Genomic DNA, 20,729 nt, shown 5'->3' with positions numbered 1-20,729 from the left:
TATAAAAAGTTTTGCGTTTTGGAAAACCTCCACTGTGGAAAACTTCCTCAGTTTATTTGATTGGCCTAAATTCTACCACGAGATAGTATGAAAGTCTGATATTAACCAAAAGCTAGGAGAATATATTAATGGGATTATACTTTATTAGAAGGAAATTATGTGGGTTTGTTTCCCACTACAAAATCAAAAAGTATTGTCACTTAGTGATACACTAAGTACATGCGGAGAATCTGCCTACGCTTAGAATTAGCTATGACATATTAAAAAGACGAGAAAGGATACATACATTTGCATAATATAATAAAACTTGGAAAAAGTTAGTGATGTGTAAATATCTTGCTTTGAGATGAAAGGATCATCGCAATAAGACAGCTAGAGCTGTCAAATACAATTTATATTCGTAAAAGTAAATTTTTTTATTATTTTTCCCCAATTGTTCTAAATATATACCTTGATTTGATATTTTTGCTTGTATAAACTGCTTTAATGAGCCCGGATTTTATATTTAATATGAATGCCATCTAACCTAGCATGTAATACCTTTTTGTGACTAATTTTCTTTTAATTACTAACAAATTTGCATAAGAGGTTGTAAAAATTGATCGAATAGTTTTAAAAAGCTAAAATTAATATAATAAAAGCTTGACCTAGATCTAAAGAAGTTAATCGAATGCAATTAAGCGACGGAAGTGTTAATAGACAACAACAGTTCGACAATCAATGGCTTTTTCACATCATTGTATAGTAATCGATATATTAAAATCACAGTTTCAGTTCATTTTCGAAAAGACCGTTTTTAAACCTAAATAATTTCATGTATGCAAAATGAAATTGTATGTATGTAGTGACACCTAGAAAATCACTTTATACCTTTGAAAGTTGCTTAATAGGGATCCTTAATTATTCGAAGAACATTTGTGGTCAACACGAATAATCATCATCATAAGTGGCTCGACAATCCGTTGTGGATCTTGGCCTGCTCACAAAGAAGTCGCCAATCCTGTCGATTCCTGGCAACTTTCCTCCATCTTCTAACCCCTAGAATATGTAGGTCTTCTTCCACATCATCAATCCATCTCATTCGTGGTCGTCCTATGCTTCTTGTGCCCTCTGGTTTTGAAAATGTTAATCTCTTCATGTATTCGTGATCTGACATCCTAGCAATATGTCCAGCCCATCTAAGTCTCTGCACTTTAACGAATTTCACAATATCTGGATCGGTGTATAACTGATATAGTTCAAAGTTGTATCTTCGACGCCATAGCCCATTTTCATTTACGGCCCCAAAAATCTTTCTAAGAATTTTTCTCTCAAAAATACCAAGAAGTCTTTTATCATTTTGAGATAAGATCCACGTTTCAGCCCCATATATCAAAACTGGTCTTATTAAGGTCCTGTATATATTAAGCTTTAGTGCACGTTATATATTTTTATTTTTTAAATGTCTCTGGAGGCCGTGAACAGTTCTGTTTACTATTGCTATGCGTGTTTTTATTTCGTCGCTTGTCGTGTTTGTTGCGTTTACTAGCGATCCAAGATATATAAATTCTGTGACTTGCTCAAAGGTATGGTTGTTAATTAGAATTCTTTGTTGGATATTTCGAGGGTTTTTAGAAACAAACATATATTTGGTTTTTTCCTCGTTTACCACAAGTCCTAATTCACTTGCTGCGTCCGCAAGCCTTGTAAAACACTGCACCATGTCTCTCATACTTCTGCCCACTATAACTATATCGTCAGCGAATGCGAGAATTTGCGTCGATCTATTAAAAATAGTTCCATTCATTCTAATATTTAATTGTCTGATTGCCTTTTCCAAGGCAATATTAAAGAGCAGACACGCCAACGCGTCCCCTGTCTTAGACCATTATTAATGTCAAAGAACGTAGAGTTTTCTCCTTCAATTCTAACGCATGAGCTTACGTTTTGCATTGTTAGGTGGGCCAACTTAACTAACTTAGGTGGGATCCCAAAGTCTATCATTGCATTATATAATGCAGTTCTTTTCACACTGTCATAGGCTGCTTCGAAGTCAATGAAGAGATGGTATGTTTCTATGTTATATTCTAGTGACTTTTCTAGAATCTGCCTATGTGCTTGAATTTGACAACACGAATAATACAAAGTAATTATTTATAATTTTCTTCAAGTAAATAAATGCCATCATTCTCATTCAGCCAATTACGTCAACTGCTGACCTCTCTCAGTCTCTCCCTCTATGTTTTTTACACTGAGCCGCTTGAAACCAGTTTCCCGCTACTATTTTCACGTCGTGGGCCCATCTAGTCGGTTCTCGTCCTCGGTTTCTTTAATAATTTCTGGGTCTTCATCCCATGATTCATTTTGTCCACATCTTGTATTCTTCGTCTTCATTTTTGCGTCGTGATTCTTTTAATGATGTCTCGAACGCCTGATCTTCACCTGATTTATTGGTTTTTTATGTGATCTCGAAGGCTCATTCCCAGCATTGCACGCTCCATGGTTTCTTGTGTAACTCTATTCGCGTCACCGTTAAGTCTCTGCTCCATACATATAAATATAATACAAATAGACTGATAGATGCAATACAGTCGCGTTCCCCCAATGCGACAGAGAAAACTGACGCAAAGCAGTCTCTGCATCTCTATCTAATGGACAGGGTTTATCGACCACGTGACCTAAATCACGAGCTCGATAAACCCGGCCCATTGGAAAGAGATACAGGGACTGCTTTCTCTGTCGCACTGCGGTCACGCGACTGTATGCCAGCAGTCAGTCTATTTGTATTATATTTCTACAGTTCCATAAGTTTGAACAGGTAAAATAGATTAGTTTTTAACCTTTTGCTTTAGACACATGGGAATTGAACTTCTTAGAATATGGCTTAGTTGCAAAATGTTGCCCATATCAGGCATATTATTTGTTTATATTTCATGTATTTGATTTCGTGTTGTAGTTATGTTTCAAAAACCCAATCTTATATAAGTAAAAGAAAACTGTCTTTGAACACATTTCCTAAATGTTTGGTCACTGTCATTAAAATTTGTCTAATTATAAAATTTTACCGATTGCAAATTAAATGGAATGTTTATTTAAAAAAAATGTATTTGATTGTCTCTGTTTACGCTGTAAAGGCCTGATGGTGTCACCACATCCCAAAAGGGATTAAGACTGAGGAGGAGGCTTATGCTGATCTCGTTTCCAGATATTTGTAATTGTCTGTTTGTTGTATGACATTATTGTTAATAGATTTATTTCCTCTCATTACAAGATTCGTTTAGTTTAGTTTTCTCAAAGTTTATCTTTAATCCTGCTTTTCATGCAGAGTTTTAAGTAAATATATAAATCATAGAAATTTTGTTGTGTAAATTGTCTGTAATAAAGACAATGTAATCTACAAACGTTATATGACTTAATCTTGCTTTATCTGTATTGATTCTGATATCTTACCATTGAATGTTCTTAAATATTGACTCCAGAGCTGTCGTGAACAATGTTGGTGAAATATTGTCTCCTTGTCTTACTACTCGACTTAAGCTGATTTTTCTGACTTACATCAAATACATACATTTTATATTTATTTGAGCAAATTACTTTAAAATAAAAACTGAAAATGTTTTCCATCTAATTATTTTGCGATAATTCAGTCAGTTCATAATAAACTCCTTCCTAATTTTATTTAATGTTTCAGGTAAAATATTTCTTATCTATGTTGTTATTTTTTTCTGATAATCACTTTGAGATACCCACACAGAAAAATAATCAAACTGCGTGAGATCTTGTAATTTAGTTGGCCCCTCAGGTACATCCTCATTTAACTCTCTTCTTTTAAAGCTGCTCTTGTTGTGATGTTAACGACCACATTGATACTATTCTATTCTCAGCAGCTCGAAATAGATCAGTTCGTCCACTAAAGAGCAGTCAATTTCCTAAGTTTTGCTAGTCAGGATATACGTTTGCATCCAGGGTGTCTCTTGCCCTCAATCTTAACCACGAATAGAAACGAAACACATATAGAAGGAGACGTGGGCAGACTACTTTCGATCCTTATTTACTAAATGTGACGATAATAAACCACCCAACACCAGAGGTGATGGCAAACGAAGAAATAAATATTGAGTAGGAAGAGGTAAATGAGGAGGAAGAGGACAGAATACCGAACGAACTCTTAAAGTACGAAGTGCCAGATCTGATCAAACAATTACTAAAACTAATCCAAAAAATAATAGAACAAAACCGTATTCCTCAAGAATGAATCCTAATACCTCTCTTCAAAAAGAGAAATCAAATAAGAAAAAAGAAGACAAATTGGACCCGGAAAATTACAAAAGAATTATTAACAACCAACGTGATAAAAAATAAACTGAATCAAATTAGAACACTAGCAGAAGAACAACAAGGTTTTCGGTCAGGAAGACCATGCACCGACTCTATATTTATAAAGAGGCAAGTAAAAGAGAAATCATTAGAATACAACAAACCGGCATATATATGTTTTGTGGACCTTAAGAAGGCATTTGACCAGGTCAAATTAAAGAACATTATCTACTTATTGTACGCAAGAGACATACCTTTAGAAATAATCAAAACGATCGAAAATATCTACCAAAACAACACAATACAAGTAAAAGTAGAAGAGAACCAACTGACCATATTGAAACTGGCAATGGGATAAGACAGGGAGATTCCCTGAGTCCTCTATTGTTCAACCTGATTATGGATCAAATAATAAAAAAAGTTAGAACTAAAAAAGGATATCAAATAGGAGAAGAAGAACTTAAAATAATCTGCTATGCAGACGACTCAATACTACTCTGTCAAAGTGAAGATGATTTATAACGTATGTTGCACCAATTCAATATAAGCGCCAGAAAATTTAGTTTTCCCAAAAAATATAAAATCCATAGTTATAAAAGCAAATTTACTAAGATATAAATTGGAGCAGGAAGATCAGATAACAGAACAAGCAATGGAGTTTAAATATCTAGGCATCACATTATCTACCTACAAAAAGCTCGAAACAGATGTGGAAGATCAAGTGAATAGAGAAAACAGAGCCGCAGGTTGCCTGAATAAAACAATATGGAGAAATAAAAATAACGGGAAATAACATCATAACATGTGGTACTCGATGAAACATGCAAAAACATCACAGTTGACACCCTGGTTCTATGTATTAGAACTTGCACATTGAAAAGTGCTTCCCCCGTTCTGAGTCCTACTCTGAATCCAAATTGAACTTCACTTAGATATTTTTCTAATTTGGTGTACATATTATACGAGTTAATGAAAGTAAGGAGTAAGTAAAGTACATGGCTTATCAAACTAATTAATCTACGTTCTGCACATTTCATAGTGTTAGCGTTTTTGGAAGGTGGAAATATTGATAGTAGCCAGTCTTCTGGTAAGTGATCAATCTCATATATGTTGTATATCTATCTATTGGAAAATATTTCTTGCTTTTAATAATCTCTTACTACATATTTTGAGCATAATGAGGTTAAGTCCTTCCTGTTGAAACCAAATATTTTTAATTCTCCTGTTAACGTTGCTTCTGTTTACCAAAACAGGAGCAACTTCGTCTTAAATCATTTTTTAGCTGTCAAATTTCCTTTCTTAGAAATCGAACCAATGATATAAACAGCAGTTAGTTTAGGTTAAGTTCGTCAGTTCGCGAACCTAATTCTTGTTTAATTAGCTTCGCTAAACTTATATTGCATTATATAAATTTTCTTAGATTATCAAGGATAGTAAAGCTTACAGCTTTTACACAAACTACAAAAAGTATGGTTAGACAATAAGACTTATCAGATAAATCGAAATTTGGTACTGATTTTGTAATAATACACATTTGGTACGTATTTAGCCTATAATCGATCAATTTTTCTAACATCCCAAACTATTTATGAGCTAAAACATTCACATTCCTACCTTTCATATTTCATAAAATTATTTTTCAACGAGTACACTATAAACAAATTTTGCATGACATACATATACATGTTTTATATTTTATTTGTTATATATCATTTAAATTTTAACAATATCATATTGCAAATACTATGTTTAAGATACTGCTTTTTGATTATCTTAATTTAAAATAGCAGAACTATTACTAGATTGCGGAGATGAAAATAAAATCAGCAGATAGTGCCTCACATATGTGGGACTATAAAAAAGATGTATGTTTGAAAAATACCTTTTAGAAAATTCGAAATAAGATTTAAGATACTTAAGTCTTATGTGGTTCTGAAAGCCTCTATCCTGGTTGGAATCATAGAAATATATTTGAGGCAGAGGACGGGATTATCTCTGCTTGTTTCCTTCGTTCTTAAAAGAGTCACTCATGCCCTCTTCTGGGCCCCATTTTTTTCCTCATGTCAATTTTATTCCCACGCGTTGGAACTAAATGCTGTCAAGCAGTGAGGCCATACCGTGTCAAGGTTAAGAGTCCCCAGACTTCGCCAGCTCTCTGGAGCATGGTTTAGGCAACAATTTTTCCTTTGCACTATGCATTCCCTAAGTACGATGAGTTGATTTTTTCATGTAGTCTGTCCTGTTCAAACTCAGATTTTAAAACTACCCCAGTACAGTCTTATACCGACACTGTTCGAGGTACCTGATTTCTCATTTTCTCATCGTTTTTTTTTTGACGCCAACAAATCCTTATTCACAGTAGATGCTAGTACCTCCACTATTACTGTTCGAAGAAACTCTTACAGATATTTTAAAACTACCCCAGTACGGTCTTATACCGACACTGTTCGAGGTACATATTTCTCATTTTCTCATCGTATTTTTTGTCCCCTACAAATTCTGATTCGCAGTAGATGCTGCTATTTTGACCTACTATTCCAACACATTTGGTTTCTGCAAGGGTCATCCTAAATAACCTTATGCGTTTATTCGCAACACTAAGTTCTCTTAGTGCGACTACAAGTCTTCCTCTTTTTACTGCGTTATATACCACTTTAGATTTTATTCAATGAGAGAGAAGTGGTGTAAAGGTAAGCACAATATTTTGAATAACTGTTTAATGAGTACGAAGAAAATTATTTTGTGAAAAATTAAACAGTGATATGAAAGCCATAGGTGAGCAGTTGGAAATGATCAACGTTGATTGAGATGAAATCGAACCACCAGATGAGATATAGTGGGCGATCAAAAGACAAGTATGTATATAGTAGGAGAAATACAGCGGTGCAATGACTAGAACTGTCAACTTAATAAGTGGTTACAGATACTGAAAACACTGCGTTTTGAAAAAAAATTGAACTAAGAAAGAACAAGAAGAATAGCTTGAATAATGCTAACATAAATATTTAAATTAGACTTTATTTAAGATTAAGATACCTCAACACTTAAAATGGTTTCATTGCCAATCCAATCTAGATTTTTATCGCAATTCTGCTTTATGATTAGTATTAACCCACAAGACCACGTACCGTGAGTACAGGATATTTTGTTATTTGTCTTTTGTAATACTTTATAGTGATAAATGACTGTAGAAAGTTGATTGCAATTATAAAATTAATTGTTTATGAGGAATTTTGTTTGTCGATTAAAATTTAAATGTCGCAACAATAATATATAGAGAGAATTTATGTCAAAAACAGTTACATACTTTGGAATGCACTAGAATGATCGTTATAAAATAATATCTGTTTATGGCAGAGACATTAAAATAATTAAGATTCTTGGGCAATTTTTCTGAATCAGTGACATACGAGGTTAAATCAAAAAGTCAACTTATACGCCCAGTTTATGAATAATTAATAAAATAAGACCTTTGTGCCAAACCAAATTCTTTAATTAAATACCTCCAAGAACTACTTTGTAATGAATGCGTGGAATACCTAAGTGACACACAGTTTGATTACTATTTAAATGGGAATAAGCCCCAATTAAAGGTTAAAATACGTTTATTGACGTTTCAATTTCCACTTCCGAAGTGGAAATTGAAACGTCAATAAACGTATTTTAACCTTTAATTGTGGCTTATTCCCATTTAAATAGTAATTAATTTAAAATGCCACAAGAAAATAGCTTCAGAACAACACACAGTTTGGTTTCCGTAACGGGTTTGAAACGAGAGAGTCATTGATTGGGATGAACGTACTTGTTTAAAGATGTCGTGATATATCTGTAGACATGTACTGTTGCTTTATTGACTTTCAAAAGGCATTTGATCATGTTAAGTACTCTGTATTGATCGAAATTCTAAGAGATATGGGCTTGGATGGCAGAGACGTTCGCATAATTGCAAATTTGTATTGGAATCAAACAACATCAGTTTTATAGTTTATTCGTCTTCCGGGTTTGGACCGTGTCATTTGTGAGTGACCCAAAAGTGGGTTCATCTCGACGTTTCGCTACAATTGTATGTAGCTTCTTCAGGAGAACAAAAAGAAAAAGAAAACAAAAGACAGGAAGATGGCGGAGAGCGGTAGCGGAGTAATCGTCGGATTCACTCCCCGCCTCTCGACGCGTTAGTGTTCTGAGCTGTTGGACGTGAATCCCTGTCCTGGCATTTGGTTTTCACCTCTGGCTGCATTAAGTAGTTGAGTTACTGTGACCAAATGCCCATCTTGGTAGTTAGTATTCGCCTCTGGTTGCGTTGAGTAACTGAGTTACCGTTGCTAATCTTCCTGTCTTTTGTTTTCTTTTTCTTTTTGTTCTCCTGAAGAAGCTACATACAATTGTAGCGAAACGTCGACATGAACCCACTTTTGGGTCACTCACAAATGACACGGTCCAAACCCGGAAGACGAATAAACTATAATTCTGACTCTGGCCGTGGAAGCCTACGATAACATCAGTTTTAGTAGAAGGTTTGGAATCACAGGCTCATAATATTAAAAAAAAGTATAGCAGGAATGCTTCTTGTCGCCCCTGCTTTTCAAGATTTACTCCAAAAAAATTTTAAGAAATGCACTTTCAGAAAAACAAGACAGAATAATTGTGAACGGTGAAGTCATCAACAATTTGCGATATGCGAACGATACAGTACTCTTAGCATCTACTCAAGAAAATCTGCAAACATTACTTGACAGTGTCGTTCACAGCTGTAAGGCAGCAGGTCTGTATCTGAACATACTCTCTCTCCAACGACGCTACAGCCCAAATCGAGCCTTAGCCTCCCCCAAACTATGCCTCCAACCTTGCCGGTCCCGCGCCGATCTTCTCCAGGTTCTCACGTCTAGAAAATTTTGCGCGTCCGCTGCCCCTTCATCCTCACACCTTATCCGTAGTCTTCCTTTTGGTCTTGCGCCCTGCATTTTACTATCTGGGCCTCTTTTTGGCAATCTTACGGTCTCTATTCTCACTACATGACCAGCCCATCAAAGTCTCTGAATTTTAACGAATTCTGAGATCTGTGCCTCTTTGAACATACGAAAAACCTAAATACGTAATAAGTAAACAACATAATTTAGGACCGTCTATATATCGCTGCTCCGGAAGTATATTGACACAATTGTAAAATTTTGAAAAATGACTTTATTGCATTGGTGGGATCAAACCTGCATTTTCTAAATATTTGTAAATCGTCATAATTGTACTTACGAATTTCGTTATGACAAGGGATTTAGTAAGTTCATTTATAACGATTTACAAATACATATGTAGAAAATGCAGTTTTCATCCCTCCAATACAATAAAGTCATTTTTCAAAATTTTACAATTGGGTCAATATACTTCTGGGACAGCGATATGTACATAGTACCAAACTTGAGCAAGTTGATCAAACTATTTACCTTGGATATCAGTTAAACTGTAGCGCAAAGAGTCATGGTGAAATTAAATCCAGAATTGAGCAGGCCAGAGCCGCTTTTACGAGGATGTCCTAGGTATTATGTAACAGAGATCTAAAATTGACATTTCGTGTCCTTGCTCTTATTTTATGGTCTCGAGTTTTGGACTGTGAATAAAAATGATCTAAATCGCCTTGAAGCTTTCGAAAGGTTGTGCCTTAGAAGAATTTTAAATTTTTTTTGGGTGGAGAAGATTCGAAACTCCACAATACTAGAACCTCTAAGTAAGACTACTGAGATTATAAAAAGCATCAAGACCAAAAAGCTGAAGTACTTCGAACATGTAATGAGAGGTTCCAAAAATAGATTGCCTCAAAATATTATGCAAGGGAAAATCTCTCAGGTTCAGGACGAAGAAGGACTTCATGGTTGAAGAGCTTGCGAGATTGATATTGATATTGAGCTTGGTATTGATACAAGCATGGTATTTGGAGTGGCAGTGAATAAAATGAAGATAGCTATGATGGTAGCCAACGTTCTGAAAGGACATGGTACATAAAGAAGAGGAAGAAGAAGTCCTGTACTTTTGATAAAAGCCAGCATTTTTCTTATAGGGAGTTTTAAAATTCGTACTGAGTCAATAGTTTTACCGGTGTATGGCTGCTCCGTATCAGTAAGCATTTATTGCTCACAAAGGCCATGTAGTTTTTCCCTCCATGGGACATATCCTACACCATATTTAATTCACCCTACTTGTGTGTATAGGTATTTTAGGTTGTATATCTATCTTCACGTTATATTGTTCAGGTCAGAAAACCGTTCAATTATTTTTTGTAGAATTCTAATAGCTTTTTTCTATTTTTTAAGTTATTTAATATATTTTTCTGTGTGGGTTTTAGCCGACTTGACAATATGACTCCATTCCTTTCTTTCTTGTGCAATTTCCATCCAATTCTCGATCCCAGAGTTTTAAGGTCTCCTGCTATATTATATCGTCACTACAGTTGAGATCAGCCATGTAGTCTTCTTCCAGTTGGGACTTTTTCCCATATTATTCTTAGAATTTTTTCGTCTAAATGTCCTCTGAGATATAATGCCCACTAGAGTCTTGTGGACTTTATTTGGTTTATTATGTTGGTGTCTGCATATAGTTCTTCCAGTTCGTTGTTAGTTCTTACATATCCTCACCTGATAAAAGTTTCCTTCATATTTAATCTGGTGTTTCCTATTAGATCGATATCGTCTGCAAGTGCCAACAGTAAGTTTGGTTCTTCTCGATGAAATACTGAAGTCGGTTTTTCGATTCCTGCAATTCTGATTATGTATTCCAGAGTTATTGGAGTGCCTCTCCCTGTTTTATTCCATTATTTATTTCACCTTACATCGTAACCCTTTCACACACATCTGTATTAAATTGACTAGTTTTTTTAGAGTCAAGTTCTTGCATCGCTTTCCACAATCTCACGCTGTATACTCTATCAGATTAAGCTCACGACGAAACTTTCAAAATCTATCTATTTTATAGTAAATGTCTGGTCAGTATTCTAAAACGACCCTGTCTGAATCCCCATTGATAATCCCCAATGAGTTTTTCTGTGTATGTTTTGGTTCTTTCTAGCAGAATGTTTGCAAAGACTTTGTTAAGAGCATTATTCTCCACTAGTTAATAAGAAACTGCTTGGTAAGCAGTTACCAAGAAAATCACCAAATGGAGCTAGAGGAAGACCAAAAACGAGATGGGAGAACTAGCTAATTGTGGGCTTTAAAAAGATGGGAGTTAGATAATGAAAAGCCATAAGCAGAAACAGAAAAGAATGAAGAAATGGAGAAATATTGTAGAAGACGCCAAGTCACACAACAAATTTTAAAACCAAACGTTAATGTCGTTTGATTCTCCGCGACAAATGAATTGGAAGAGCCCAAAGAGGTCGGCAATCACTCCTCTAGGAGGTTAGATGCCATGCCGATAATGTCGGTCCATAATAATGTACGGGATTAAAACATTGTTCCTTAAATTAAAATCAATGAATCGCATAGAAGAATTCGACATGTGACAAACGAGGAAGTGATATGAAGACCTGGAACCAAACGTCAACTGTTATAAACGATAAAACAACGAAAAGTTTCATATTTGGGACACAATAAGAGGTGATAAATATCAAATATGAAGATTTATTTTATTACGTAGGGTAGAAGAAAGAAGTGACCCAGGGAAAAAGCAATATTTATGGCTGCGTATGAGTTTGGTCCGAAATTCGAAATGACAGTGAAATTTTTACACTTACTAGAAAAGGATAATTATGAAAAAGTGGCAAATGACACTTGAAGTAAAAGTAAAAAAAGTAAAAGGTTTCTTTTTTTGTTTACCAAATATCAAGATATCGGGGAATAACAAACATTCTTTTATCTTTTTTTTGTTTACTTTTCTAGTCATTCTCCATAATAATTAAAATTAAAAAGTAATCATTATTTCTCCAATTGACTTAAAGTCATTCAATGAATATCAATTACTACCAGTCGCAATATTGGACATAACCTAAAAACAGATGCAATAAGTGGCATACTTTCACTTGATCTGGTACATATTTAAATACATATCTTGAAAGCTGAATCAGCATCACCAACATTTTTGATTCTTTCGTCACATGGTAACCCAAATAGATCCTATTAAATATTTTTTTGTTCGTTTCGTATTATATTAACAGATGTTATACTCATATCTTGACGAGCAGAATAATTAAGTATAATTATACCTACTAATACGAGGTATACAATATAAGTTCTTTGTAAAAAGGAAACAGTTATTAAAAAATTTTATTGCTTCTTAAAGTACTTTTGGATTGATTTCTCATGTTTCGAGTAATTCTAACTTTGTATTTATTTTTTATTCAAAATTTTAAAATCTTGATTAAATTCATGAAATTCTGTAATCAAAAGGGTTGGCCTATGTTAAATTGGTTGTACCGTTGACAAAACCAGCTCTGTATTCTGTGATCTGTTTTTTAACATTTATTCCTTTCTGACATGTATACTTTTAGGTATGTGTCACAAGTGATTTTATATACTTTTTTTGGTTTCTATCATGTCCATCTTTATTATTTTTTAAATATTTACTCAAAAAATTGTGTGTTCTTGGAATTGTGTTAACTAATTCGCTTGTTGGTATAATTTTTTATTAAATAAGTATCTTACTAGGTTTAGTTCACATCCATTGTTTATTGTCGTTTACTTGATGCGGCTCAGTTTAATATTATAATTATTATCTTGTACATAACATAAGCATATTTATCAATCTATGTTTGACACTGTTATTTGCTGCCATTTAGTGGAGATATATAGTTGAGTATTATAAATTGGGTTAGATAAACGGCTGCTTCCCTAAGCATTTTACGTCAAAAGTGAAGAGATATTATTTGTAGTGGACTGAAGTCTTGAAAACGAATGTTAAAATTGTTCTACGAATTAAACGCATTCCAAAATTTTGCAAAAAAGAGTATTGTTGTAAAAGTTAGGCCACACGTAGTGCAGAATAGGTATAACGAGTTGCGTTCGGTCACAATAAAGTTGGATATTAACAATATTGGAATTATCAATATTTTATTATTTCTTGTTTAAAAAGCAATAAAGATAACGAAATGTACTGAATTGAGGAAAAGCAATAATATTTTTTTATTCAGGCAATAGAGTCCTGCCAGATTTTTGCCATAGTCTTTGGCAAAATGGTCTAATAATATTGAGTCTAAATATTTTCACCAGACATTTATTTTTCGACAATATTGGACATTGTAATAATATTCTCGAGCTTCCTTGTTAACCAAATCCTATAATTTTGAACATTTGGTAACTTTGGTCATTCATCGTTAACGAAAATATTTTTAAAAATTGTCTGTCCGTATTAGCCTTCTAAAATTTTATAACAAAATTTTGCTCGTCTATCAGCATCTCATTCTCATAGTTTTTAATGACATTAAAATTTATACGAACCGAATTTATTTCTTTTCAAAATTTTTAAAACTGTGGATTTATGAATGTGTGATGAATGGTTCACAATGATTCGAGAACTTATTGTATGATTTTCAACTATTGCTGTTATTAAATTGATATCGAATTAAGAATCACGGTCCCAGTAACCTCAAACTTTTTTAAAATCCTTTAAATTGTTAAATAACTTGGAATCGGTCTATTGAAATATCTTACGCTAAATAAAGAACTGACAGCGCGCGCACTATTGCCTGAATAAAACATCTTTGTCATTTCTACTTTCGCCTCAACGGAGTACATTTTATTTACTTTAATGTTCTGTGAACAGTAAATCATAAAATAAAATATTGACAATTCAAATATTGTTTCCAGCTTTCCCTTTCCAGCCCAAATTATTGGATTGTTCCTTTCCCCACATTTATCTCAAAATCGTACAGTATGCCGCTGCGTCCTGCTCGCAAAAACTTTTATGCCCCATTTATGAGGTTTATTTTTTATATATTGCTTTAGATTACTATGTCCTTTTTATAATAAACTCATCGATGCTGTTGAGTTCCTCAGGTTCTATCTTATTCATATTTTGCCGAACATTTTCAATGAAAAGTTTAACTTTATATAATTTGTCATTGTTACTAGATGAGATTTTCAAATTATCGTTGACGTGAAAATATGCTCGCAGTTTATCAAAACGATTACGTGACATGATATCAGCTATAATATTATATCGCGTTTCTTCTGCCCAATACATTCTATACGCAGGAATACGAACAATTCCACTCAAACATGTATGCCTAAGAACTGCTCTATCTCTGCTGCATTTGTATCAATATTTTTACTGTCTTTTTGCACAGAATACAAGTTTGTCTGCTCAGCAAAATTTTAAATAATATCATTGTCACAAAATATTTTAAAATCTTGGAAAGGCGTATAAATATTTTCATCAACCGAAAAATGACCACTGTATTCGCTGTTTACATCAATTAAATTGTTGTCTGTCCAAGTTGGTTTTGCTATGCGTTTTTTTTTCTTGGCATGACTTGTCTGTGGCTCTTCTGTAATTTCTTCAACAGTTTTTTCTTCCATATTCTCTGTTACTTGGGTTTTCAAGCTATCTTCAACAATATTTTCCAATAATTCTTCTACTTGAGTTTCTTCAATCATTTCTTCTTCCAAAGTCTCTTCCTCATTATCAACATCAAATTTGATATCAGAGTCGTCAGGAAGATTAACTACCTCTTCCTGGGACAGATTTTGCAATTCCCGAAAAGAAATTTTGGTTTTGGTAGTTTTGAAACACGATCCATCTGAAATAAAAAAGTATATTGTACCTACTTTTGTATTTTATTGACAGAAACAAAATTTACACGACTTCCCAATGATGCCATTTGGAGACCTTCACAATAGCCCAATGATTCCATTTGGATTCATTAATATTTAGAATGTATAAACAATCTTGTAAATATGAGCAAACTATAATGCAAATTATCAAATAAAAACAATGTAAGAAGCAAAATAAATTTTTTCGTGCAATTACTGGTTCAATTACTTACCTTAGAATGATTTGAAATTTACAGTGAATTGATGATCGTTGTTTCACCACGAAGTTTTACATTGAAATGTAACTAACGCTTACTGATAGAATTTTCAAATAAATTAATGCAGCGTCATCTAGTAGGAAGGTGAGGCAAGGCACTACCGTTCGCCAAATAGACATAAGTAGTTTCCTTTGCCACTAAAGCAGAAAACATTGCTAAGATCCCAAATGGGATCATCTGACTGGAAAGGGTTAAAATCAGACGTCATTGTGACCGAATGCAACCCGTTATACACATTCTGCACTACGTGTGGCCTAAATTTTATACAAATACTTTGGCAACTCTATTATATTTTGCAAAATGTTGGAATGTGTTTAATTGGTAGAACAATTTTAACATTTGGTTTCAATACAGATTTCAGTCCTCTACAAATATTATCTGATGAGTTCTGTTGTAAAATAATTAGGGAAACGGAATCTAACAGTTTAGAATTTTCCATTGAGTTTCCTATGGCTCATTTAACGATTTACCTTCTGGTATACGAGCGATGATATCGAACAACTATTAAAATTAGCAAAAAGCAAAAACGGTTTTTTAAGTCTTGTAAATTTTGTTTATCTTCTATTAGTAATTTCCCATATAACCCTCGTAGTTCAACACAAATTAAATACTTATAATAGATTAATAGATACTTCTGTAGAAAAACAACATTCCTAAGAGTATTGTATAAATTTATTAATTTTATTATTGTCGTTAGACGATTTGTATTGGAAAATGTTGCCATAAAATAAAAGATTTCACAAATGCTTGACTAAACAAAAATTATCGAGTTTCTTTCTGTTTTCTATGGAAATCAAATAAGCAAAAAAAAGAGTATAAAAAGCAAAATTTATGTGGTAATTATTGCAATTAAAATGATTCCTTGAAATTTATGAAAGTCTTACTAGGATTTCTAGATAATATTATATTATCGATAATATATTCTTGTTGTATCTTACATAAGTAGAGATTTTCATTGAATTCAGTCTTAAAATCTACACAAAAATTCTAGATAAAACCTTTGAGGAATTTGTTCTAATTTAAATGTATAACATTTAAAAAATACCCGAATCAATTAGAAGCTATTTTAAAAATTATTTCACAATAATGTAAGCATCTTCTTTTTATAAAAAAATGTTCATAATATTAAGCTTATATTTTTGCCAGACATTTGTTATTTTTGACATTTTTAGTGATATTAAAATTAATTGACAAAAAGATAACAAGGCCTTATTAAAGTTTATTTTTCAACCTTGAAAAAAAAATATACTTTTTAACCTCAATGCAGTATTTAACAATTGTAATAATATAATACCACAAACATTTTGTAATAAATAAGTTTTATTACTCAAAAAATATCCTTTTACCACCTACCCTTCGACCTTTCACTCTACCTATAATTCCTCACTACCTTACGAAACTGACAAAGACAGTACCCATAGGCCCAGGCGGCCAAGCCGTTCCTACACAAGTCCAGCTCCTGGGAAATGGACAATTTAGAGCTGAATTTGTACCACGGGTGGTAGGAGAACACCGAGTAAACGTCACCGTTAGTGGGGTACCAACTGTTGGCAGTCCATATGCTGCTAAAGTTTACGACGTCCAGGCTATCAAAATCAAAGAAGCGGCTAGCGGAATTGTTGGCAAACCTGTGACATTCCTCGGTAAGATTAAAAATGAATAAATATCAAAGGCACGTTACTATTGATTTGTTTTAATTGCTTCAGTGGAGACAAGCCAAGCTGGCCCCGGAAATTTAGAAGTAACCGTCAACGGAGGTCTGGTTCCTACATCAGCTCAAGCTCAAGGACCACACACTTACGCTATTTCATTTACTCCTAGAGAAGCTACGGTTCACTCTGTGGATCTTCGTTTTAATGGGCAGGATGTTCCGGGAAGTCCTTTTAAATGTGCCGTATCTCCCGCTGCAAGAATTTTATCTTTGGATACTCTGGATAAAGTTTCTGTTGGGAAACCGTGTACGTTTGTTGTGGAAAGCCCAAATCCACCGACTGTTGAGATTTTGGGACCTGCTAGAAGGGCTTTAGTAACGAAAGTAAGTAATAGTGGTTATCTTTTTCTTTTTCATTAATTAGCTCTGATTATTGCTAGGTTTGCCTTTTGCAAATCCTCTTTGCTTTTCTTCTTCGTGACCATTAATTTCCTCTTCTATAAGATCTCTCAGTACTCGTTTAAACAATCTGCTGACTGCACTTCGAAAAATTCTTTGTAATTTTCACATTGTTTCTTTTTTTTCACCGTATAGACAGTTTTTAATTTTTCTGGGACGGAAGGTCCATTAATACACGAGTTAAATATGTACGCTATCCTATTGACTAATGTTTCGGTCTTAGTTTTAAGAAGTTCAGCATATATACCCTCAGATCTATAAGCATTTGCAATTTTTCAGGCCTTTTATGACCTTTTGATCATATCCTTGGGAGTTTCAATGATTTAATAAAAAACACTTAATTATTGCTTAAACGTTTCGGCAATTTTCCATTTTCAATAAGCTTCTTTAATTATTTTAACATTACACAATTCACCTATTTTATCTAAATCTGATTTTTTAAAAATCTTAACATGGAATGAAAAAGTGGTGTCTGACCCTAAATACATCTGGCAGGTATTGGAAAGATCTTTGAGACAGCATTTTGATCTTTTTTATATGAATTATCTCCAATATTAATTTTTTGTTGTAACATATATGTGTATTGTTATATATCTATTCATTTACTGATTGATATATTTTTTTCGTCAGGTACGTCCCCAAGAAAACACAGTTGGAAAATTCGAAGTCACTTTTACCCCCATCGACGTAGGCGACCATAGTGTTGAGGTACGTCTTCAAAGTGGACACATAGATGGAAGCCCGTTCCTGATCAAAGCATACGATGCCAATCGTGTCACAGTTACTGACATCACAGACGGAATAGTAGGAAAACCAGTGTCCTTTAGTATTAACGCTTCCCAAGCAGGTGCTGGTAATTTGGAAATTATCGTAGCTGTAGGGGGACGAAATGTTCCAAATTTTGTTCAAAGTGAAGGGAACGCTAGGTTTAAGGTCAATTTTAAACCAACCGAGGCTGCTACTCATACACTCAGTGTAAGGTATGTATGTATAAAATGTAGATTCTATTCAATTTCCAGGTTTCGCATTAGTTTTATTAAAATCCGGAATATTATAGCACAACATGTTCATAATCATTTACATGAAATTTCTATAGATAGAAAGAAAATTACATGAATAAATAACGTATATTTAGTAATATGGAAACACTATATTAAAAAAAGAAAATGATCACCACTGTTAGAAAGCTTAAAGAGAAAGACAGTACTACTTACTTATCCAATTTGAGAAATGTACTCAAAAAAACAAACAGCGGTCGTGCGGGTCGAAGATAGTGAGACAAACCAAGTAGAAATTCAAAGAGGAGTCCGACAGGAATGTGTGCTGTCGCCACAATTATTTAATTACTCCCAACTAATATTTCAGGAGGCATTATGGGAAAGAACTGAAGGTGTAAAGATTGGAGGGAACATAATTAATAACGTATTATCTCTCTTTATAGTATAATATTCGTGATTGTATCTGCTTAGTTCTATTAATTTGTCATTTGTGTGTTTTAGATTTAATGGTCAACCTGTTCCTGGTTCCCCATTTAATTGTAAAGTTAGTCCTGGCAATACACAGCCTAGAGTTCCTGTATCAGGAAGTGGCATAGAACTAGCTGCAGTTGGTCATCCAGCTGAAATAAAAATTGAAGGAGTAACAGGTAAGAATACTAACATTTTTATCTTCTAGGTTTACAGGACCCAATCCCTCTAAATTACTTCTTTTAGTAAATATGAAGATTTTAGACATTTGGGGGCTTATATTAAGCCGGCCGTTCCATATACACCATAAACAAGTCCCAGGCTCTAGATAAAAATGGGAAGTTCAATCATATCTCCTTGGCTGCGCAGGTCAGATCAGTAAAGGAGGCTGGTTCCAGTTTTAGTGTTTGGTATACCATAATTGCCTCCTATCCCCAAAATCTTCCACCTCATCTTTTGGATGTTTGGTTCATTGCAGCTATAAATTTTCTTCCTTGGATGAGTTCTCCTTTGGTCTTTTACTTGTAAGCAAATTATCGCAGGGTTTGATTTATTGATGTCCCAGCCTATGTATAATGTCAAATGTAAAAGCAACTAGAAGAACAGGAAATGAGGCGGAAATAATATTAACTATCAAAAGAAGAAAACTTGAGTACTTAGGACATGTGATAAGTGGGCAAAAATACCCATTATGGCAACTTATTATGCAAGGAAAAATTCGAGGAAAGCGAAATGTGGGAAGACAAAAAATATCATGGCCTTAAGAACTTGAGGGAATGATTTGAATACAGTAGTTAAGAATTATTTCGAGTGGCAGTCAACATGATTTGCATAGCCACGATGATTTCCAATATTCGATAGCAGATGGAACTTAAAGAAGACGAAGCCTGCGTAGATTTCTTTCCATCTTTCAACTTCTAGTGCAGCCTATTTAATCCTTCTTCAGACTGCTTATCAATCCAGAGATTCCCGTGTGGTTCTCTTGCCAAGACGGGCTAACGTCACTTTTGATTTCAAGAGAATATACGTTTGAATGTAGGGAGTACTTCAGACTTCAAAGGTTTGCACTCCGTTTTTTTATAAAGTCCTTTATGATATTTCTTCATCATCTATTAATCCAAATTATCCATCTATTAATCAACACTCTTCATATAGAGGAGAACTTGAAGCTTTTTACTTCATCAATTTATTCTATTTAATTGACCTTATTTGATTCTCAAATACAAACTTGTTCTGGTACTTCTTGGGCATCATTACTACCTTGGTTCTTATTGAAGCAGTTTTTGTAACCTCTACTAACAATACCTTTTGTCGAAGTACTACCAGATTTGGTATTTTTGTGCAATTTGCTCATCGGAAGTACTGCTAGTAAACGCAATCCTCCTAGCAGCCTGTGTAAGAGTAAGATTGTCTATAGAAGTAGTTTAGTATTCTAAGATAAACATCACTGAGATATTTAAAATATTTTGGTGTTTTTCTATGAATACTTGAATATTTTTTTAATATCGGTTTCAATTGCGAATTTGTTAGTAATGGAATCTCTCTTTTATTTCCAATAATTTGGTCCATTCTGGTCGCACGCGTACGAAGAAATACTAGCCTAATATGAAAGGACTTAACTAACTTAACTGAAACTAAACCTTTTGTGAGTTGAACAACGAAGAATAAAGGCAAAACTTTAGGATTAGACTTATTTCCAGATGCGAGACATCATTTTAAAATAAAATGCCTCCCACTTAAATGCTACATATTTATAGTTCTGTCTATGGAATATACGTATAGCCATTTACTGTCCTAAATATGAATCGGCTTGAGGTTGTCGAGATATGGTGTTGTAGGAGTAGGT

General features: G+C 33.8%; 1 protein-coding gene across 4 annotated transcripts in view; it reads left to right on the top strand.

The window, feature by feature from the left end:
* The window catches only part of jbug (filamin-type immunoglobulin domains fbug), a 145,641-nt gene that overhangs the window by 107,909 nt on the left and 17,003 nt on the right, over positions 1-20,729 (top strand). For 3 of the 4 annotated variants that reach the window (XM_072520888.1, XM_072520890.1, XM_072520892.1), the window contains 4 exons: positions 16,720-16,950; positions 17,014-17,342; positions 18,048-18,397; positions 18,917-19,062. In XM_072520888.1, the coding sequence (XP_072376989.1) occupies positions 16,720-16,950; positions 17,014-17,342; positions 18,048-18,397; positions 18,917-19,062 (1,056 nt within the window). The remainder of the gene's footprint in view (positions 1-16,719; positions 16,951-17,013; positions 17,343-18,047; positions 18,398-18,916; positions 19,063-20,729) is intronic. The other variant, XM_072520889.1, reaches the window with a different exon arrangement.

Source organism: Diabrotica undecimpunctata, chromosome 1 (genome assembly GCF_040954645.1).
Source record: "Diabrotica undecimpunctata isolate CICGRU chromosome 1, icDiaUnde3, whole genome shotgun sequence".
NCBI classification, from domain to species: Eukaryota; Metazoa; Arthropoda; class Insecta; order Coleoptera; family Chrysomelidae; genus Diabrotica; species Diabrotica undecimpunctata.
The sequence above is the reverse complement of the archived record's forward strand: the minus strand, read 5'-3'. Positions and strand labels throughout refer to the sequence as shown.